At 44.5% G+C, this 22,783-nt stretch overlaps 1 protein-coding gene across 4 annotated transcripts in view; it reads right to left on the bottom strand.

Annotated features, from left to right (window-relative positions):
• Positions 1-696: 696 nt before the first annotated feature.
• LOC106746954 overlaps positions 697-22,783 on the bottom strand; it is a 42,771-nt gene continuing 20,684 nt past the window's right edge. For 2 of the 4 annotated variants that reach the window (XM_014624139.1, XM_014624140.1), the window contains exons 3-6: positions 14,171-14,292; positions 7,139-7,685; positions 5,500-6,036; positions 697-3,523 (exon numbers count right to left, since the gene is read on the bottom strand). In XM_014624139.1, coding sequence (XP_014479625.1) covers positions 3,017-3,523; positions 5,500-6,036; positions 7,139-7,685; positions 14,171-14,292 — 1,713 coding nt within the window. In that variant the 3' untranslated portion in view covers positions 697-3,016. Of the gene's footprint in view, positions 3,524-3,981; positions 4,000-4,280; positions 4,366-5,499; positions 6,037-7,138; positions 7,686-14,170; positions 14,293-22,783 lie in introns of those variants that run through there. The other 2 variants (XM_014624141.1, XM_014624142.1) reach the window with 2 other exon arrangements.

Here is a 22,783-nt window from a genome sequence, read left to right as displayed (position 1 = left end):
TATATATATATATATATATATAAAACTTTTGTGTTGTACATATTTCGACGACAAACTCGGAAATTCACGAGGGGCCCGATATCGCGCCCCGCGTCGTAGTATAATAATAATAATATGTACAGCTAGAGAAACGGGACTACGTGTGTACTACAACGGTAGCAACCGTAGGTTTCTAGACAACAGTCGAAAAGTATGGAAGAGACGATTTGCATAGATTTATATATAGATATATAATCTTTAATATAACTGTGTTTTTTACTTAAAATAAATAACCCATTTTTTTTTGTTAAAAATGCGCCTTCGGATCCGCCGACTCGGCTGCTTCGCATCCTCTTTCTCCCGCATTCACGCACTCTCTCTCTCTCTCTCTCTCTCTCTCACTCTCACACACACATACGCTCGCGCACACGCACATCACGTCAGCTGCCCTTCGCACACTTTATCGACTCTCCCCCCTCCCCCCTTTTCCCTTTCGCGATCGGGATTTGAACCTCGGGATATGCCCACTCCTGATATGTCCGCACGCTTAAAAAACTAACTCGTTCGCAGTCCTTCTTTCGCGATTGATCAGGTACACCGATTTGACGCATCGAGGAAACAGAAGGCCCCGGTTCGGCGAGCAAAAACGAAAAGCGTTAAAAAAAAAAGAGAGAAAGGGAAGGGGGAAAAAGAGGTAGAGAGAGGTATATNAGAGAAAAAGAGAGGGGGGGGGGGAGAGAGAGAGAGGAAAAGAAAGAATCCGGCGCGCATCCTATTGTACAAGGAAGAAGAGACTGCGAATGTCGTTGACGCGATTTCGAGGTTGCCTACTTACATACGACGTTTACTATTTAACGAGAACGCACAGTCTTATGGAGTAAACCCGTGAGCGAACTTCGACAAGTAAAAAGGTATTCATCATTTATAGTCTATCATTCTATAATCGTAGATTTGGTTCGACTCGTCGTCCGTGCGACGAAACGATTATGACGTTATATATGCGAAAGTCGCAGTTACCTACATGTGTGTATATGTATACATACATACATACATACATACGTGTGTGTGTGTGTGTTTATGTATGTATGTACGTATATATGTATCGCCTTGGACGTATACACTTTTTTCTCGCAACGCGCGCGCAAAAAACAGACACACTCATTTATCCACGCATACAAACACACGCACGCACGCAAACCCCACGCACCTTGCGCACCGTCTCGCACGCTCTCGCCACATTCTCACGTATAATCCTCCTTCGTATAAATATACCGACCGTTCGCGAAGAAAGAAAACAGAAGAAAGGAAAAGGAAGAAACCGCTGTGCTACCGGAAGGTGGCCGGTGCTTCATCCCGGCGAATTCACGCTCGCATCTATTCATCTAGACACTATAAGGTTTTAGCGCTACGGTAAACGTACAAAAGGTAAGGCCGCCGCATTACAATGCACTGACTAGATCAGTTTCATATGTGTTCTCTCTCTCTCTCTCTCTCTCTCTCCTTCCGAAGTGGATAACATATCTCTCTCGGCATCAACAAGAATATTCGGGACACGGTGTATCTCTGCCAACAAAAAAATATATGTGTATATATATATTTATGTACTATCGTTATTTCTCTTTCTCCGGCACTTGGTACCCGCGCGTCCCGAGCATTGGTTACAACACCGGTGACACGCGAAACTGCGAATGACGCCGCGAAAGCCACGTAAGCAGCAATCGATGAACTTGCACGCGCCGCGCACCGACGTCGCTCTGAGCTGAGCCGAAAGACGAATTAATTAATATAAGAGTCCCGCGAACGCGGCGTAGGCCTCCGTAGATGTGAAACTTCAGGGATTCCCGATCCTCGGAAGGTGGATCACTGCATAGACGGATCGCGAGGACGCACGAGGGACGAGGCCGGGGGATGCGACAAGCACGTAAAACTAATTCGCGACGAACCGGAGAGGCTCTTAAAAGGGAAGCAAACGTAGGAATAAAAAGGGAGAAATTGTACAAAATTAAAAATCGAAAGTTGTCGTTTGCCGATAACACACGTCGGGAGCGACGCGGGCACATCGGACGTCGACGATATCGCGAGACTATGTCGCGTTTTTGCGCGCGGGAAAAGAAGAAAAGGAAAAAACGTGAAGAACGGCGAGACAAAAACCTTTGGCATGGCGCGCGATCCGCCTGTGTTCAACTTCTTAAATTAAAAAAAAAAAGAATCGCTCTCGCCTTTATTCGTCACTGACTGAAGAAACTGAACCCCTCTATCCTTGCGGTGATCGGTCAAATCCACGGTTTCGTGCGCATAAGGACGGAGATGGCTAACTAGGAACTGCGAGGCACTGCAATACGTGTCGATCGCGAGCGGCCGGCGTTGCTGCGCCGGCGGGCGCTGTAAATCCCGAGCGCAATTTTCTATTCAGACAAAATCCATTATTGCTTCGCTAACGTCCCCCCCCCCCTCTCTCTCTCGCACTCGCTCTCTCGCTATCCTCTCACTCGGGCGACGCATCGTTGTAGCCAAGTGTTTAGCATCATGTGAAACGGTGTTTCCTGTGTACAAAAGATCCCGTGTGCTGATGGTTTCCGCCAGATGTCAGTCGTACAGTGTTCGATATAGTGTATGTAGATTATCAAAAAACATCACAGTCAGGTTACTAGATTTTAGAGAGAAGTGTCCGTCAGCGCGCCGTCGCACGAGCGTGTGTCGACAACTGCGCTCCTACGAGTCGCGCACGTGACCTGTAATCCCCGACACGGCCGAAATACCGATTCCTCTCTCTCCTCCCCCTCTCAATCTCCCAATTCTCATCTCCACGCAGGTAAGAACGCGCGCGTTACCACCTATCGTAATCGCGTAACGTTCCGGGATACTCGCCATCACCGCGAGGCCCAACGACGGGGCTCCGCCGGAGCCTCTCAAGGTCGCGTTCCGCCCCGCGCAGTAGCAGGTTCCTCCACGTGGACGCGCTGATCGCGCGCGGGCCGCTCAAGCGTCGTCGGACGAGGTGCCGAGTGCTCGCGGCTCACGCGTAAGATCAGTAATATCACTTCTTGTCGAATAACGCGAGTTTACTGCGCACGGCACCCTCGCACACCACCAGCCGTTGCGCCGCCGAGATTGGCACGGGCCCCTCTAAACTGGCCCTAAGCAGGGTCAAGCGACTGGGCCCGGCGTCGCCGTGGTCGCCCAGCCGCAGGCTGCCCGCCGTCGCTTGCTTCCTCTCGAAGTACTCGACGATCTTCGAGATGGTCTTGCTGGACGAGCCGAGCCGGTCCTCCCAGCAGGACGAGTCGCCGCCGCCCAGGCTGGCTATGTCCTCGGAGGAGTCGGTGTATATCGAGCTGGTGCGATGGTCGTCCAAAAGGAAGAGACTGCTCGCCGCCGAACTGCTCAGGGTGGACGTGTGCCGACGATTCGGCGGCTCCGGGCTGAGGTCCTCGCCGACGCAACTCCAAAAACCCGACTCGCAACTGCCGCGCCTCCGCGGCTCCCAGCCGTCCCGGAACAGCGGATGGGCGAACAGACTCGCGGCGCCCACCTTGGTCGCGACCTGAGCACAAACGTGGAGAATCGTTAGTCTGTGTCGAGAAAATGAAATAGAGCTTATTCTTCGAGAAATCTCGGAAGCTTTTGATTCAAATTTAACTCGTGTATATGACGCTTAACCGGCTCTTAATTTCTTGTTTCTGCTGTGAAATAAGTTGAAAAGGGTTTGAATAAAACCGGAATGATAAAGGAAAAACATGAAAACCGATAGTCGAGGGTTAAAGGAAAAAAGAAATACATCGGTCCGGCTTTTTATATCCTCCGAAACGCATTGGTAATTACTTTTCTACGCGATAGTTTTCAGTAATTATTACCTAAGTGCTAATTAATTGTTTGTCTTCATTTTATCGATCCATACAATCAACAGAAAGCACATTTTTTTATTTTCCACGGACCCGCTCGCGTTTAATCTAATTTACAGAGAAATAGCACCAAAACCGACGTACCATTTTGTTTTTGGGCTGTTGATGTTTCTAAAATCTTGTTGAAGGTGTAAAATTAAAAATTTATGGGTACAAACGGGCAACACTTCTTTACCAAAATCTATGATTGTCTTATGAAAATCATTACATGTTTCCTTGCAAATAACTATTTTTAAGATATTTCAAATTGGCGCTTCGAAAAACTAGATCTCAAAATCAACATATATATAATATATTTATAGGAAATTAAAAAAATTAATAAAAAAATTAATAAAAGCACTGAAATTACATTATTTTGTACATTTATTATAAATCTTTACACGTTATCTTAAATCTTACATGTTTTTTAAAATTTCAAAAATTTCACGATGTATATTGCTCCTTTATTATGTGGAAAGGGATCTCCTGACTTCTTTCCGACCACCTTAAACAAACAAACAAGAAAAACAGAGGAAAATCAGTCACCGGCAACTCCAACCGTATTCTGTAGAATAACATTTCACAGTAAACTTCGGGTATGTCGGTTTACATAACATGACCTAATCGCAACTTTTTTTGCGTGGTTCAGTGACAGATCGAGTTTGGCACAAGATCCAAGGTGATTTGAAAAATTCAAAACTCACACTATAAAATAGCATTATCAAATAAATTACTTATAGCTGATTTGTTGCTTTAATTTTCACCAGAAAAAAGTTCAACGAAAAGTTCAGCATATCGAAAAATCAAATAACGCTAATAACATAGTCGATGCGATTAAAAACAGAAACATTGCCACTTCAACTCTAACTACTAACTGTACATAGTAGACGACATTCATGTACTGTTCGACAGGGTTTGCTACTTTGTAGCTCTGAGAAATGAGTATGTCGGTTTACCGCACCTATGTCAGTTTTGGTGCCTTTCCTCTGATAAATGTAACGTAATTTTTTCGTTTAACAGTACTAAGTGATTCGTACTTCGGCTTGTAGGACGGTATTCATAATCGGATCTTATATTTAAGACGGTCTTAAGCTAACCTTCAGATGTTTTGTAGCCAATGAAATAAGCCGTACGATATCTGAAGATGAAAATTTAACACGGTTTTAAATATAAAATCCGACCATGAATACCGATCTTAATCTTAAGTGCTGTCAATTTCGACTGTCCGGGTCTTTCAGTAGCTGAACGTACGGCTAATTTCAGACGTGGCAAATCATTGATTTTTCTAACGATAACAGATAATAATAACGTCTGAAATTAGCTGTGTACTCAATTATCGAAAGACTCAGGTGGTCGGATAGTCGAAATTGAATCGCATTTGCCTTAATGGCTCCTTCGTTTCCTACCGATCGAACATCGGAGAGCCTTGAAACTTGAATCTTTTCCAATTTAACTATCTTCTTCTCAAGTTCAACACCACGTAACTCTTCACCCCACACCGCGTTGTTGGAATAAATCGCACTCGAGCTTGTTGCACGCGGTCCAAGTGTGAGAAGCATTTGCGAGACGGGGAAGAAACAATTCCGCGCGATCGAATTGCACTCCCTGTGCAACTCGCTCGGAGCTACTTCTCGCCTACCTTTCTCTCCCACTTCTTCCTGGCTGTTGGGCTGCTCGGCTCGGAGCTGGGCTTCTTCCTGTCCAGGATCTTGGCTATGCTGTCGTTCTGCGCCGGCTTGAACTTGCACGCGCTGTCAGTCACGCTGGGCCGCACGTCCTCGAGTGAGGGCAGCTCCAGGCAGCTGGAGAACAGGTCGCCGAGGATCTTCTTGACGCCGCCGAGCGCGTGGAACGGATTCGCCGTCATCGGCCTGTAATGCGGGTCCCTCCTGCTGGCAAGCTCGGCCACCCGTCTGGCGGAATGACACCTCGCCTTGTCCGAGGGCGTCGCGTTGTCGCAGCCCCTCGCGTCCGCCGACTGGCTCCTCTGCCTCGTGGTGCGCCGCTTCATCGTACGTCCTTCGCGCACGATCTCGTCCATGCTGGACATCAGCGTCGGATCGACCGCCGACTGCCGTTTGCCGATGTTGCTTTTCAGCTCCTCCTCGCAGGCCGTTATCATCGTCTCCAGGCTGCTCGTGATCTCCGGAAAGGTCGGCCTCGATTTTGGCTCGTACTGGAAAGCGAGACATCGTCTTTCTTCATTGAACCGCTCGCGTCCGAGACAAGTGATTCAAGTTATCACGGACGAGTCGGAGATAACTCGTGAATAACAGAATTCGATGCAGCATCGATAAACGATGCAAGCAGGACTGCCACAGAAAATGAATGTTGGAATCCCCTGATTTCTCCACGTTTTTCAGACCGATCGGATTCTTGGAGAAGTGTAGAAAGTTGGAACAGTAATTTCCCGTGACTCGATATGTAATCTTAGATTTTAACGTTTAGAAGCAGGAAAGATAGCTTATATTATTAGAAACAACACCTGTAGAAGTTAAGTAACGTAATACGACTCTGAATGCAAATTCAGATCAACAAAAGATAAGTATTGGGGAAAAAGAATGCAGTTACGGCTGGAAAGGGTAAATTGGGGAAAAATGCTGAGTATGACCACAGTCGACTATTCTTGGACTGTAAGGTCAATATTACTTACTTTTATCAATAAAAGTGTCTTAAATGTGGCTTCTCATTAATTAAAAATATCTCTCATAAATTAAAAAAAATCACAAGTACTCTTTAGAACAAGAGCATCTAAGGGAATTACGAGCAAAGTTCGAAACTCCGGGTTCTTTTATATCTTCCCCCGACCTTTTCACATTTTACCCGGCAAATTTAAATCTCAATGACTTCCCCGGTTTTCTAAGTCTCGGTGGCAACCCCGGTGACCGAATTTAACCGAAATATCGCGCTCGAGTTCTATCGAACGTGCGTCTGCGAGCAAGAACTCAACGCTTGCTGTCGGTAGCTTCGCGTAGATTTCACAACGATCCTCGAATTTTCTATCGCGAATTTAACCGAGAGAATATCTGGAACAAACCGAAGAACTGCGGCGAATGATAGTTTCTAACGTTGGTCTGGCGAGGGAAGAGAGAAAAGGAGCGAGCGATTCTACGCCGTCGGGGAGGCTGTAATCGCGCGACGAGGTTCCCGCGACATCCTGTACCGACAGGTGTGCTGTACAAGACTCTCTCGCGCCGGCGGTTACACTAATCTTCCCGGTTACTCGCCGCGGATCTCAGCGTGTTCTTGCGCGCTTTTACAGTTACGAGAGGGCTCACCGTGCAGCAGTTGAAGGCGAGCTGTAGGAAAGCGGGCGGCGGATCAGCGGCCGCGCAAATCTCCGCCACGGCCAGGTAATCGAGGCCAAAGTTATCTGAGCGTGGCAGCACGTCCGGATCGGCCGGTACCCTGCCGATCAGCTCGCACACCACGATCCCGAAGGAGAATACGTCGGACCGGTGGTCGTACCAGTGGCCCTTCAGGCACTCCGGCGACATCCAGTAAGGGCTACCGACCGTGCTGAGCCGGTAGCCGGAGCTCGGGTCCGGTATCTTCGCGGCCAGACCGAAGTCGCCCACCACGGCGGTCATCTCGTTGCTGCACTCGTCCTTCTTTATTAGGACGTTCTTCGACGTGAGGTCGCGGTGGAAAAGGCCGCGGCTGTGCAGGTAGGCCATGCCGCGGGCCACGTCCTTGGCGAGGTTCATCCGCACGAGGTGTGGTAACGGCGTGTGCCGCGACATGATCAGTTGCTCCAGGCTGCCGCCGTTGATGTACTCCGTTAACGCGTGCAGCTGGCCCTCGTGCACGCACACGCCCATGAACCTGCGGGGAAGAAGACCAGGTGAGAGATCGATTTTCCTTCTCGCGAGAAAGCGAGACCGACTCGTCTTCATTCTCTCCACTGTCGTCTGGCAGGACTTCGTTGAATAATACAGACGGGACTCACCGACACTCTCATCCTCGACCGGGGGAATTTAATTGAAGGGAGATATACTTGAATTAAGAGATACGGCGAGAGAGCTCGGGATATCAATTATTTCGGGTGATTAAGAATTCAAATCCAATGTGCGTTAGGATGCACCACCGTGTGAGTACGGAAGGGGGAGAAGGAGATCGAAAGGTGGATGTGAATTTTGCTCGTGGAAAAGTAACGTTTATCAATGATAAAGTTTAATGTCATACGCAGGCGTTGTTTTCGTCATTCATTAAAAAAAACCGGCCGACCAAACGCAATGTCAACGTCATCTGGAAGGATTTTGTTATAACGCAAACAGGATTCTGATATTCTTCTTAACCAGGGAAATTCATTTGAAGAAAGATTTATTGGTAAAAAAAAAAACAAAAGATTGTACTTTGATTAAAAGATACCGGGGAGAGTTTGAAATATATTAATGATTTCAGATTATTTTCCAATCATTCAGATCCAATGCGTGTATATTAGAATGCACGGCCGTGCAATTCTGGAAGGAACAGAAAGAGATGGAGAAATAGATGTGAATTTTGCTAATAGAGGGAAAGACAACATTTATAAATAGGAAATATGGCGTTGTGTCGGGTCTAATACGCACACGTACAGACACACACATATACTCAGGCGTTGTTCATCCTCAGTTGAATAACGAGGCTTTCGCGAACGTAATGTCCTCGGCATTAATGATGATTAAAGAGTGTAGACCGTCGTGGTATGCGCATTGCAGTTTTATCGTTGCGATATCATCGACGATATCATCGTTATCTTCACCACGCTATAGTGCTTGATTAAGCCTTGAAGAATTAAAAACCATCTTGCCACCTTGGAGGAAACATCATGCGGCATCGCTTCTTATCAGAGTACGTTCTCGTGCAAGACAATTAATATCGCTGAATGACTCGCAGCCGACAGATATTATCCGCCGCGATAAATACCGATAAGCGATATACCGTAAGTCTTTCAGTTCTCAGTTGCAGGTGATAACGGTAAATGCCTATGTTAATTTCACGGCCGGTGTTTATTCGCGCGCGCGCGCGCGCGCGCGATACGAACGGGGGAAATTAGAAAGCACCCCGGGGGGAAAGTCCGTTGAACAAAAATAGCGCAGATAATTTCCTCGCGGACCATATAAATTATCGTGCGTGTCGCGAATCGCAATTTACACGTTGCACCCTCGCGGCGTGAGGCGAGAAGGACGATATCGCGATTGCGCGATTTTTCTCGTCGCACGGATATGCAAATATCGTGTATCCAGAGGATCCACGGTCCGAATGAAGATTTAGAAACGACGAGTGAAACAGCCCGATTACACCGTGAAAATGACGGGCGACGCGCACTTCTCCGGCGAAGGAGGAACGGCTTAATCGGCGAGTGCACTTTACGTTATCGCCGGTTAAGACGATCCCGCGTAAACCGTATCCGCCTTGAGAAAGGGGCGAGAAATGAGAGAAGAAAATCGCCGGTCCCGTCGTCGTCGTCGTCGTCGCCGCGTCGTCCCGATTTCGAGGCCGTTTCTCGCCGTGCACGTCGGCTCCGCGTTTCTCTCGCGCGAGCAATGGAGGAGGAGGAAAAAAAAAGGAGGAAGAACGAGACAAACGCGCGCGAGCGAGCGAGCGAAAGAGAAATTTCCGGAGGGGAATTTTTCCCGGCTAAAACGCGCAGGACGATGCATACGCTCCAGATTCATTTCTTGCCGATCAGATAAGAGGAGAAATTGTCGCTCTCCAACGCGCGTTCTCCCCCGGGGGAATCGTCGTTCGCGCAATTGATACGCGGCAGACGCGCTAATTACACCGCGTCAACGTCGAAGNAAAAACCCCCCCCCCCCCCCGCCGTGAATCGGACGTTTTGGTGTAACGCTCGCAACGTGAGCGTCCCTCCCCTTTCGCCCCTACCCGACGAAGGAAGATGTCTTTTCTCTATCATCAGATAGAGAGGGATTATACAGTTGCAGGAGTGAAAGCCGAAACGGCGTTACGGCGATACGAACGAAAGTATGTATCGATTGATGAGCGAGGCACGAATAAAACAGAAGCGATTCATCGTGGATAATTGCGTTCGAGGATAATTACGCACTCAGAGACCGCCTTCGACTCGCCTGCGCGGACACGCGGCCACTTTCCGTCGGCTCACCACCGTACTTCCCATCCGCTCGCTCGTATATTCGTTCGTATCCGAGTCGAAATTTTGATCCTGTGTTGGGTCTTTAATTCGACAACACAGTAGGAGCTAAGGTAACGAAATAGGCTTCATTTCAATTCTAATAATATAATGTAACCCCCACTTTGACCCTGATGTCGTCTTGAATTTCCGTCTTCGCTGTATTAGCGTCAAAATAAATTATTGAAGGTAGCATCAAAGTTTAATCTGTAAAATGAAAGGTTCAAGGGAGAAATTAGAAATTAAAATTGTTTTATAGTTAAAAAAAAAAATCCTAAGAATCACCCACAGGGCGACGTTTCGAACGAGAAAAATCTCCCTTGATACTAAAACTACCGACGATTAACGTGCACCTTTCTGAACCTTCGTGTACCTTTTGAATAAGACTTTTGAAAAAAAAAAAATACGTAATGCAAAGGAAAAAAATATTTCGTTCGTTTACGCGACAAGAATTACGATTAACCTCGGAGAATGCACCATTAGAAACTGGAGTAACTTTTATAAAAAAAAAAAAAATTACAAACCGGTCATTTGACCGGCTTCGGTAGTTTTGATGTTAGCCGCATACTCAGCCGGGAGATGCCCGGATCATCCCGGGGGTAAATACCTGGCGAAATTGACAGCGGGGCTCTCCACCAGCCGAGTGCCAGCCCGTGTTCTCTTCCCCTTTCGCGGACCGTCGGCGCATTCCGCGCGAGATCCAAGCATTACGTAAAAGGGCGTTCGCGCGTAATGAATGCGCCCCGGCGAACGCCGGATCGATCGGACTTTTGGACGCGGGAATTACTACGAGGAGTGCGAAGACACCGGATATTTTCGGACTCTCTCTGCACCGGCTGTTTTCATTCAGTCGCCGTCACGAGAGAGCGATGGATCGCGCGCCGATTGTCCGAGTCGGAATGTCTACGGATTACATCTGTATAGAGCCGTCGACGACGCGCTAGAAGATCGTCGAATATACGAGATACTATTTCGATGCCATTGACGCATCCCTCTCGCTTCGAGGGTCCCCGAGGGCATTGTGGTGTTGTCCGGCGGCGTCGTATATTGTAGCGAATATCGCGCGGTATCGATTTCAACAGACTCGGCGGAAAATAGACACGTGGCACGTTATTTGGACGCGTCGCCGAATTCGCCGTCCGGCGGTTTTATCAACGGAAATATCAACGGGTTCGGTAACTGATTGCGTATACTGTTGCTGCAATTAATTTTCCTCGTAATTAGATATTAATTACTTAACACGGCGAACGACGGTTTGGACGATTTTCCAAAACGTACGATTGCTTAAGACCGGCGCATTCATAGTCAGATCTTGCTGCAAATGGGATGAGAATTTCACACGGAACGCGGATGTCAGATACAATCTGAAAATATCGATACTTCCTTCTGAGCAGTAAACGCGCCGTCGGCCGACTTCCTGTTGATACCGACATGAGGCATCGACATAGACATTGTCTCGCTATAGCGATCCCGGTTACGACACAACGGGTGTAATGATACACGCGAGAGAACGCGGTGAGTAAAGCCGAGATAACTACTATTTTTACGGCTGAGTCAGCAGATGCGAGAGGATCCTGAGAAACAGAGAGAGAGAGAGAGAGAGAGGACCCGCGGTTTTCGCGCGGAGGCCTTCGCGCGGGGAAATGCCAGAAATAAGATCCGCTAGGTCCGCGGCGGTACGGGTAAACATCGTATCCGAATCTGGGCCAAGCCGTTTATATCGTCGGAATGCGTTGTCGTCGCGGACGCGACGAGGCGCGCCACGGCGAACGTCCCGTCGGACGCGCGCGCCGCGTTATGTCATAATCGAGCGGGAGAGCGCGCGAGAAAGAGAGAGAGGAGCGTCAGACGAGGGAAAATAAAGGAAAAAAGTGATCCCTCTCGTGCGACGATCCCGAGGGAGAAACCCGAGGAAAGATATCGCGCGTGTGAATATCGCGTTTTCCACGCGCAAAGTGCAGGCCCGCTCTCGCGGCGCGGATCTCGCGCGAGCTATTCGTGGAGATAAAGTGCGTTCCAGATTTGGCGGAAAGCAGACGCGTTGAATTTGAACACGTTGCGAAACTTAATTTCGATTCTCTCCGCGGCAAACATCGAGACGTTGGGAATTTCTCGACGGTCAGTCAATGAAAAGAGCGAGCGCTCTCTCGTGTAAAATGAAGCTCCCGAAGCGAGAGAGAATGTCATTATTATTCGGTTAAAATTATGATTTTTACTTTTGCACGTTACTACTTTATCTATCTGTGTTTTAGAACCAATAAAGTTATTATTATTATCATTGTTATTGTTAAATTGAGTTTAACTGGCCGTATCAACTTAAAACTTCATTCGACTTTGAAGCTCGGTTAAAAATAAAAAAATGAAACTTTTTTATGGACAATCGCTCAATTTACAAGCAATCACACTGGTCAGCACAAAGATTGTATCCTTTATGAATGAGACGTGTGCTTTAATTTCCCATAGGTGAATAAAAATTATTTTTATTCTTTCGTTGTAACATTCTCTATTTCGAGATTGTAAAAGACATCTAAAATGTAACATTTAAAAAGGATTTTAGTCTTTCTGACAGTATGAAACATAATAATAAAAATTATAGTGAAAATGTATTCTGTTATTTTGTTTTCGTATTTCTCTCATACTATTAATTTATAGAAATTAAAGTACAGCCTATATTCATTGAACTATAGCTAAGTAATTCTATTTATTATAATTTTTTATTTCAACAGATAAACATATATAATAGAAAATGTAATTGAAAAAAATTGAAAATTAAAAAGAATATAATTTGTGGTGCGAAATTTGTTGACCAGTATTATCACATAACATCGCGTTTCAGAAGACCTCTTTTAATTCCGAGGTATCAACTACATGACGCAAAAGTCGATTTGGCTCAATTTCTAGGAGTGAAATTCTTCTTAGTATATAAAAATGAGATAACGTGTAAATTTGTGCCGACGCGCGCACGCACGAGCCAAGATGTGCCCGCAAATTGGATTCCGTATGCCGAAGCCATGGACCGAAAGATGTTTCACCGCCGCATTATGCATCCGGTACCTTGGATTCTACTCTCTGCTATGCAGCCAGCAGGAATTTTCGCAACGGGTGCAACGCGCCGAGCTAACCGCCGTTACCGCTAGGTGATGTATTATGTCGTAATTCGTAACGAGCGTAGTTAAAGTGTAATACCGTTTTTTCTAATCTTTTAGTCATTTTAGTGATCTTCCAAGCGAGAGGAATTTCAACGATATAATCGCATGAGGGACGATAAATCAAATATACCAGAACACGTTCCAACTCGAGCCGGAGATTTTTCAATGAAGTCGGACGATACGCGCGCACATACACACACACATACACATGTTCAAGGCGAATAACTTAATTTACAGATCTTGTCGTCGTTGTCGCAACTAGCCACGTGTTCAGTCAACACGTGGCGAGATCGCTTAATACGAAGAGCCTTGCGCCAGAATTGCGGCGAGACACGCGAGGAAAAGAAGTCCGCAAATTGATTTGCGAGACGAGACGAGATAAACGCGCGGCACAAGCGGTCGAATTTTCTAACAGATTGTCGCGATGAATCGCAAAGTTCTCGAAAAGTCGCACGGTCATGTCAACACAGCGTGTGGCGATTTTACGGTCTTAATCACCGACAGGCACCAACAGGTGTGGCTAAAGAATGGATAATTTAAGGAATAGTATTTTCGTATCCTCGACCCTCCATCGCGTTGCTTCGTTTCAGACGCGGACCTTGAAATAAATGCAGCAAAGAGAAACAAAATATATATATATAGAAAAGATTTATTATCGAGATTACATCAATCCGGAACGTCCGTCTCTCATACCTCTCATGCTTCTCGTGGCTCGATGCTTAAATAAACCGGAGTTCTACTGCGGCGGTCACGATGCGGATAATGCCACGTATCATTTATCTTCGACGGGAAATGATCAGATTCGATCGTATCGAAATAAATCACGCGAAAGAGGGTTAATGTCTCTGCCCGTGATACAACGAGGAGATTAAGAGTGAGCTCGGGCGAGCGAGCGAGCGAGCGAGTGCGGGTAGAAATTTCATCCGCCGTCATCGAATTCGGCACGTACGGCCGAGCGATTTTCTTCCACGATCGGCGGAGTTTCACCGGGCAAAAGTGAACCGGACTCGATTCCGCGGCGGACTCACCTGAGTATGTTCGGATGGCTGAGTTTGTTCATGAGCTGAACTTCCTTGAGCATGTTCGGCCTGTTCGCCGGCAGCTGATTCATCTTCAGCACCATCACCTGACTCGTCACTTTGTGTGTAACCTGGAAAACGAACGGGCACACAGGGTGGGTTGGTGACATATTGTGATGCGCAGTCACGTCGTGCAGTTATTGACGTTAGATCATACGACAGGTGCATACGTAACCGTTCCGATTCTTCGCAGTATATAAACTTCCCCGAGGTCGCGAGACGTAAGAGCGCCGCGCGAAACAACCGGCGCTCAGCGCGACAGCATTCTCCAGGCATCTCCGGCTCTCTCTCTCTCTCTCTCTCTCGAATTTAAAATAGCGTTCTTCTCCTCCGGACGAAAACGTAGGTGTGTACGACATGAGGAGATCAAATATACTCGGAGAAGTTTATAGACGCACATATATAATATAGTATATAAAATGTCCCGGAATAACCGCATGAGAGTGCACTGGAAGATTTTTAGTGCCGACGATGCCATTTCTTGTTTGTCAAAATTTCGTCCAAATGATGGGTTTTAAATGAGAGCTATTTAAAGTTGTCGAATTAGCGAACTAGGTTACGCGTGAGTCAGAAGCGGAACCACAAAATACCACGGAAGTCGTGCAGGTTGTTTTCCTTCTGTCTCACTAAAAATTTCATCACGCAACTGTATATCTGAATTTATCGTTATTTTGAATAAAACCTATTTATATAATTATGTAATTTGTATAAGTGATACTTCATCGGTCTTTCTCAACGGCACAAATATTTTTAACAAGTGGGATCAACACTTCGTGTATAAAATTATTTGTGTGCCGATTAAGCATGTTACTTTATTCTTTGTAGTCGTTCCTTCAGCGGCGTCGGTAGGAAATTTTTTCGTATCAAATAAGTACTATTAATTTATTATTAATGTTATTTTGAATGGAACTTGTTTGATATGAAAGAATTCTTTATCAATACCGCGGAAAGAACGATTACAAATAAAATAATATGCTTAAGCAATAAACAGATTATATTTTTTCCCGAATCGTTGTCCCCACTTTTCAGAAACATTTGTGCGGTCTTGTAAAAGACTGTTGGAATATTATTTATGTAAATTATTTCACCACCGGAATTTCGATAAACGAAAAGTCGCTTTGCTTGGTATCAAGAATCCCCCGATGCACTTTGCATGAGGTTATTCTGGGACACCCTGTATATGTTCGATAAAAGATAAATTTACAAAGAAATGTCAGCATACAAATTTTCTCAGACTCACAGCATAGATTCTCAAGTAGAACAAATTTTTGAAAGACCTCTTGAAGACGTCTGAAAGATGAAAAGAAATAAAACGTCTTTCAGATGTCTCTAAGATATCTTTTAAATATTTATTCTACCTGGGTTCCGATTAAATTTTCCAAAGTCTCACAACAGGTTATCTCACTATCGGAAATCCCACTCCTTCTTATCTTATCCCAAAAGAGTGAAACTTCTTTTCTATCTATCGGCCTATCCGCTGCGCGCCGCGGCTTGTTTTGCACCACGTGCGACTGTTATCGCTAAAATCGAGCTCTTAAGGCATCATCGACAGGTAGTTTTGGAGTATCCTGTACGATACCAGCGGCGAATCGTTCGACCGCTCTCGATGGTAACGACGAACGCCAGATGCGTATCCACGTCGCTTGTCCGGCCACGAAACGGAGGCTCACTGTCGTCCCATTTTCACGCGCGGCAAGTAACACGCGCGCGCGCGCAAGAGAGAGAATGTTAAAGCGATATTCTCGCGAAAGAGAAACTTATTAATGAAACCGCGGCATCTGGTTGGCGTAGAGGTACGCTCGTAAAGGCGCCGGCTCGCCACCGCGCGGCATCGTTCAATGTCGAAAACGGACACGCGGACGCCGTAACTTCTTTATTAGCCTCGAAAGCCCGCGCACGATCGCTTAATGAGCGTGATCGACGCAGCTTCCTTCGCCTCGGTCGATTATCATTGGCAAGCTCGAAGAAAGAAGAGAGCCGGCGAGCCCGATCTCGAATTGCGCCTCCGCGCCAATGTACGTCGACTTTCATCGCGGAGAGATATACAATGAATTTCACATATGTTATAAGAATATTACAAATAGGTCGCAACAGACTGCAAGGCAAACGCGGTGTTTAAACCTCCGCCGGGAGTGTGGGGATTTTAAAGCACACAGCCGATTCTTTATGAAATGTTGGGTAACTGGTACATAGCGGCTCGGCATCCCTTCCTAAACAATTTAAAAGTAAAGTATGTGTGCAAGTATATATCCAACCGTTCGTTTTCTAATGTTTTCTAACGATTAAAAATAATTAGAACACGCGTTTGTGCCCTCAGTATTTTTGCAAGTCAATCATTTGGGGTTTTCTTCGTGTTTTACATGTTTTGGACGCTAATTTCAACGGATATGTGAAGAATAAGTAAAAAATAAGTAAGATACAATCCGACTTCAACGGTGATAAAAACTCGCTATTAAAGCTCTCGCGATTACGAGAATTTTTGCAGATTTTCATACAGTCCGAAACCTGTGCAAAAACCTGCATTGGTCCTCAAAGTCCCAGACGGAAGGTGCTAAATCACACGATGCCGGCGGGGGGGTTAAATCGTGATGAGCCGAAGAAAAGTTCCCACAGCCACGGGGCACGCAGCCTAATGAGCTTTCGGGACGAGACGACGGACAGACGAACGCGCGATTTTTCTCTCTTATCGATAAAACAAGCCAGACGTGTCTTCCACGGCGGCGGTGTGAGCGAACACGTCCCGAGAATCTAAGGAACGTGGGCCGCCGACGGGGATAAGGACCATTGGATTACATCAACTTACTCGCTCACTCAGCCGATTCTCGGCGTTGAAAGGCGTAATGCGCTCTTTTACATTCCGCCGGCTCGCGCGTTTTCCACGCTCATCTCGAATTTCATCTCGGCTCTAGAAGAAGTCTCGGGGCCGAGAGCGGGAAAGGTGATGAAAATGGAGACGCGGCGAGCACAATTCGAGAGATAGAGAAAGAGAGGGACGGGGCGAGGGGGACGGAGAGAAGCTCCGGCTCTCAGCCGGCGAGATGGAAGTTTCACGGGTTAAAAAGTCGAAAATATATCCAAGGAGAATCTTGGCGAGGATTCCTTGGCAGTGGCTGGCTTAGTTGGGCCGCCGCCAAACGATGACGAGTACGAGCAGCAGTCGAGCCCGCTGTAAACAGAACGGTTGCAGTAAATCGGCCGTTTCACGGCAAAAGGTAGAAAACGAGAAACAGGGAGGAGGATCGACGATTCGTACTCGAGGAGTTTTGCTTTCGCTCAAAACCACTCGGCCAAAAATTCCAACCCGTCATACACCGTCCGTTTACCGTCACGGTAAACGCTCTTTCTCGCTACTTCCCGAAAACCTTTCACATCGTTCTAGGAAACGTGTCTTACAAGTTTTCTCCGTGTACCTGCGTGTATTCTAGCGAATCACCTTTCATTTAAGAATCCGTCGAACAAACTCGAAGTCGGTCTGCCCGCGAGTTTCCAACTTTTGCTACTGTGAACATCTTTATAATTAATTTTCTTTTTTTCAGTCACATGTATCACTCTTAAAAGTGAAATCTAATTAAAAATTAAATTTAAGAGGAAAGTTGCATTAACGTCTTTCTGGATCCTTAAAGTCGTGCTAAAGCATAGTATTATTCTTTTAATTACTATATTTACAAATTTCAAACTAATTGTGAACAACTGCGCGTGATATAATAATGTCGTGTATGTTGAAGTTGAATTAACGAAGGACGATTAACATGGAAGTATACCCTCAAAAACGCGTTTCCACCTCGACAACTGAAAACGCTCGAGTCGCAAGTCGGTCGGTCGGTCGCTCTCGCAACGCTTCGTCAGTTTTCTCCGAGAGGCTAAAGGTTCTCTCCATTTTATCGTCGAATATAAATTGCCGTTAATACGCGACGCGAACGTCTGACTTTCAGTCAGGGTTCGGGCAAGATGCGACGAAGTTACGAGCGCGCAATTGAACCTGTCCGAGCGTACGTGTAACAAACAATTCGTCAAGAGTAACAAATATGTCGTATTTTTGCGCGCGACCGCAGACGCCAATGTTCTAAAATCTCGAATTCAATTTGTACGCGAGAGTCAAGAGAGCGGTTAATCCCGACAGTAACATATCACGCCTACGAGATTTACGCGTATTTTTTCGCTTACCTCCTCCTTCCACGTTTTGTGCAAGACTTTTAATTCCTCTGTTAGAAGAAAAAATTGGGTTTATGTGACCGCTGCTGTTATTAACCTGATCCAATAAGAACTGATTTCCTGGCGACAACCAGTCTACAAAAGCAATAAATAAAAATTAGCAATAAACTTCAGAGGATGTCATACTTGGAAACTTTACCGTCAAAATACTATTTTTTTTTTCTGTAAAGTTTATGTCTTATTGGTTGCACAAAATTAAATACTTTTGCATGGTGAACGTATATGCTAAAAATGAACTGCTCAATATGTGAAAAAACAATGAAAATGTCAAAATTGATATCTCTGGCTTTCAGTTAGAGCAAATAATTATTTGATACAGAAATCCTGCAGGTTGTACGTACCGAGTATGTCAATTTTCTAATCGGAAAAATGTCAAAGAATATCTTTATATATCTCCAATTAAATTTGCAGGCTTAAAAAAAGATACGAAGAGTTTGCATAAAAATATATACATACAATAATTTATACATCTTATTTAGATTTTCCGTTGGATATGACAAAACGAGAATAACGCACATTTCTCTAGTATTTACATTTATATCGAACTTATATTCATGTAAGATCTATATGTACGGTAGATTCCATTAATGCTGTCTTATTCCCTAAAGGCATAATACTTTGAAAATTTCCAATTAGGCGCGTTATTTTTGAATATTTATATACCATGACTGCTGCTTTGGAAAGTCGTTGCCTATTCGTCAAATTATCAACAGTCATGATGCATAAATAATGCTTTTGATTGGAAATTTTCGACGTCACCGTGCTTAAGGAATGGGACAGCATTAACGGAGTCTTCTGTACAAGAAATATCAAAAGATAAGCGCGATCGTGTCAATATTTATGTAACATAATAATATTTTGAAAATCGTTTCTGTGATCAGTGCTTTTCAAGTTCATTATCGAATTTTGGAGGGGAATATTTCATTTTATCAATAACCATATATAAATAATGATTTATAGAAGACTAGAAATGCAAAAATCTACGATTTTTACCATTTTTCTTCGTGACATAGACCTATTATGTGACTTCAGCGTCAAGATCGTGGGTGTTACTGTCAGGATTAAACAATGACGAGTGGTAAAAATTCGCACAGCAAATCTCGACGTTTTCCCTCATCCCTCCGCGAGAGGAGTTCGATGATCATCGTCGCCCTCCTGCCGGAAATCAGCAAAAGTCACGCTAACGCGAATGTAACGCAGACGGCTCGGCTCGTAAATAAGAACTGACGAGTGAGGACCGGACGGTGTCGGTCACATCAGTGGCGATTCATTTGAATAATTCCCATTGTCTGGAAAGCTCCGGCCTTGCGTGTTTTCTACGCACTACGCGCCATTGTGTTTACGACCGTGGAGAAAGCACACGCGGCAATTACATTGTAGCAGCGAGTGATTAATGCCTCCTCGCAGCACACCGCCGCATGCATAATTCGAGACACGTTTCGCGCCTTTTCACCCGCACACGTGGAAGTGCCGCGTTAAGGACGATCCGTACCGAGCGGAAGGACCGAATAGAAAAGAATAATCGATGCCATTATACGCCGGCAAGCGGAGAACGAAAACAGCGGTAGACAGCTTCCACGCGATCACTCGCGCGGTTAATATCTGCCGTTAATTATCGCCGTTTCAATTGGTAAAGTACCGTGAAAATATGCGACAGAGTGGCTTCTGTTATTTTACAAATGAGAAAAATAAGCGAGTTTAATTTTGTGTTATTGATTTTTCAGTGACTGAGAATTAAAGTTTAATTAGAGTTTAATTTTGTGTTATTGATTTTTCAGTGACGGGGAATTCAGCCATGGGGAGGAGAGAAGAACGCGCGCACCCTGTCTATCAAGTATCGTTCCGGAAAGTTACGGCGCAATTAAGAGCGAACCAATTAGCAAGCGCACCGGACTTTGTAAGCTCAAGAACTGCCTGCAAAGGTCTGGCCTCCTGTGTTCCCACAGCCACCGTATAAAAGTCAACCGTCTAATTATAAATGCACCCATGAGAGAAAGAAAGAAAGAAAGAGGGAAAGAAATGAAAAGCGGCAAATGAGAGATGTAATCGATAGTTTGAATGTTTAAAAGTTGTACAATACGGCGGATATGTTCTACTTTCTTTATATAAAACAGCGCGCATCGTTGGAAGGAAATGGATGAAAAGCGAAATAATATATCGTCTTGTTTACCTAAGAACTGATTGAATTATTTAAACCGGCGCCTTGCGTAATTTCACGCGAAAATTAATACGAGACGTTGGGCATTAAGATAAAAAGTTTCGTGGAATTCACGAAAATATACATATTTATGTGACTCCGCGAACCGGCGAAAACCGATTTAAAAACGATCCACCGCGGAAACCGGAGATACGAGGGAACTTTCTAAATTTTAACTTTTTTTTTTCAGGTGGAAAAAACCTGCACGCGCACCGGCCCGCCGTCTGCTAAAGGTCAACTGCACTCGCATGCAAATGCAATCCGCGGATTAGCACACGAAACGTTACGGCAGAACGACTGTCATTTTTATCGCGTATCCATCGCGAACTCGAGCATCAAAAATTTACTGTTAATTGATATATCTTTTAAGGCAGTTGTATCGTAGAATGCCGTATTTTCAATGTCGATATTATAAGGTCTTTATTTAGAATTATTGTTTGTTAAACAAAAAATATCTTCCTATAATTTCATTTAACTATTCAAGTAAGAAATGCAAAGTCTGAGCGAAATTAAGACAAATATCTACACAATATTACAAACACGGATATATTTTTCTATTTCTCTTATTAATTCTTTATTTATACGTTAATTGAGCTGGTAGAGGTGCGCACAATAGAAAGTGATGTATAAGGTATTTTCGATCATTAATAATCAATAACTCGAAATTTCGCGTGATTGTTTGCAAAATGGTAGAGGACTTTTCTGCTCATTTTAATCCGTTCCTACCTTCATACGAGCTGAAAGAAAAGTTTCGGACACTCTGTATAAATATTTAAATATATGTAGATGTATATATATATATATGGATATTATTATAGTTATATTTTTAAAGCAAAATGGTCAATAATTCTGAAATTTTTTATCTAACGTCTCTTTAAGTCTTTTAATTTAAGTCTAATGTCTCTATTAATATCACAGTACTTTTTCCATTAACTTCCATTTAACTTCTATTAAAATTTTAAATGTGTTTTACAAAAAATTAAAAATAGAAATTAGAAATAGGACATTAACTTCAAGAAATATGTATAAAAAGTGTCATTTTTAATTGGGAATATCTGAGCTTCCGAATGGTCAATCGTTTTTTAATTGCGCCAATAATTAGCTCATATTTAAATCTACGTATAAATGTAAGTTTCAACAAATTCTTGATAAACTCATCTTATGTTACAACTACCTTAAATTAGAGTTACGTGCAGAAATCCCGGAATACACAGTAGAAAGTGGTCACACAGTTTTATGTTGATAAAACGATCCGCTGAAATTTTAACTTAAGATGAATATGCTAAAAAATAATATGTTAATAAGGCAAATTATGTTAACTGAACATATATTTCTCATTTTATAACATATTCCCCGTGTTAAAGTAACATCAAATTTTCAGTGGATTTTTATTTATATAAAACTTTTCTAATATGCAATTGAAACTCTAAACGGCATCAGCAGCATCGTGAAGAAACAATCCGTGAGAAGGTAAGTTTTTCTTACACAAAAACAGGGAAAAATCCGTCTGTAATTCGAAGAGCTGTCGCCGCAGGGGTCAATCCCTCGGCGCTCGGCTCGTCTGCAGATTCCGGTTTCTCTACAGACGAGAAACACATGATCTCTCATTCTCTCAGGCCCGTTCTGCTGCAACGTGGGGAACAAATGTCGGGAGGAAGTGATAGTCAAGGTCGTGCTGTGAGATACAATGAATGAGAATTTCTCAGACGAATGAACGAGCGAGCGAGCGAGTGAGTGAGTAAGTGAGTGAGTGAGTGGGCGAATGAACGCACAATATATCGATCGATTTCTTTCTCACGGCGCGTGTCCCGCGGACTTTCTCTCTATTTCTAAAGATCGCGAACGAAAGATAGAGCGGCGCGTACATTAGAGCATTTCTTTTCTGTTCCAGCGAATAAAATCCGCCTGGAAATATACCTCGCGAAGAAACACGATATCACTACGGTAATCTTTTTCCTGTCCGATAAATGGATAAGAATGAATAGATAAGATATTTAGATAAGTCACACGTAATTCCGCGAAGCATACGGATAATTATAATATAAATTTAAGAGCAGGAAACGCAAGTTTTCTTCTATGCTGTGCGAAAAATGGTCAGCCGATCGCTTCTTTGAAAGCCGAGCTCACACATGGTGACGATTCGGTCTCCAATT

This window comes from Dinoponera quadriceps, unplaced genomic scaffold, assembly GCF_001313825.1.
Source record: "Dinoponera quadriceps isolate SergipeBrazil2010 unplaced genomic scaffold, ASM131382v1 scaffold1846, whole genome shotgun sequence".
Classification (NCBI taxonomy): domain Eukaryota; kingdom Metazoa; phylum Arthropoda; class Insecta; order Hymenoptera; family Formicidae; genus Dinoponera; species Dinoponera quadriceps.
The sequence above is the reverse complement of the archived record's forward strand: the minus strand, read 5'-3'. Positions and strand labels throughout refer to the sequence as shown.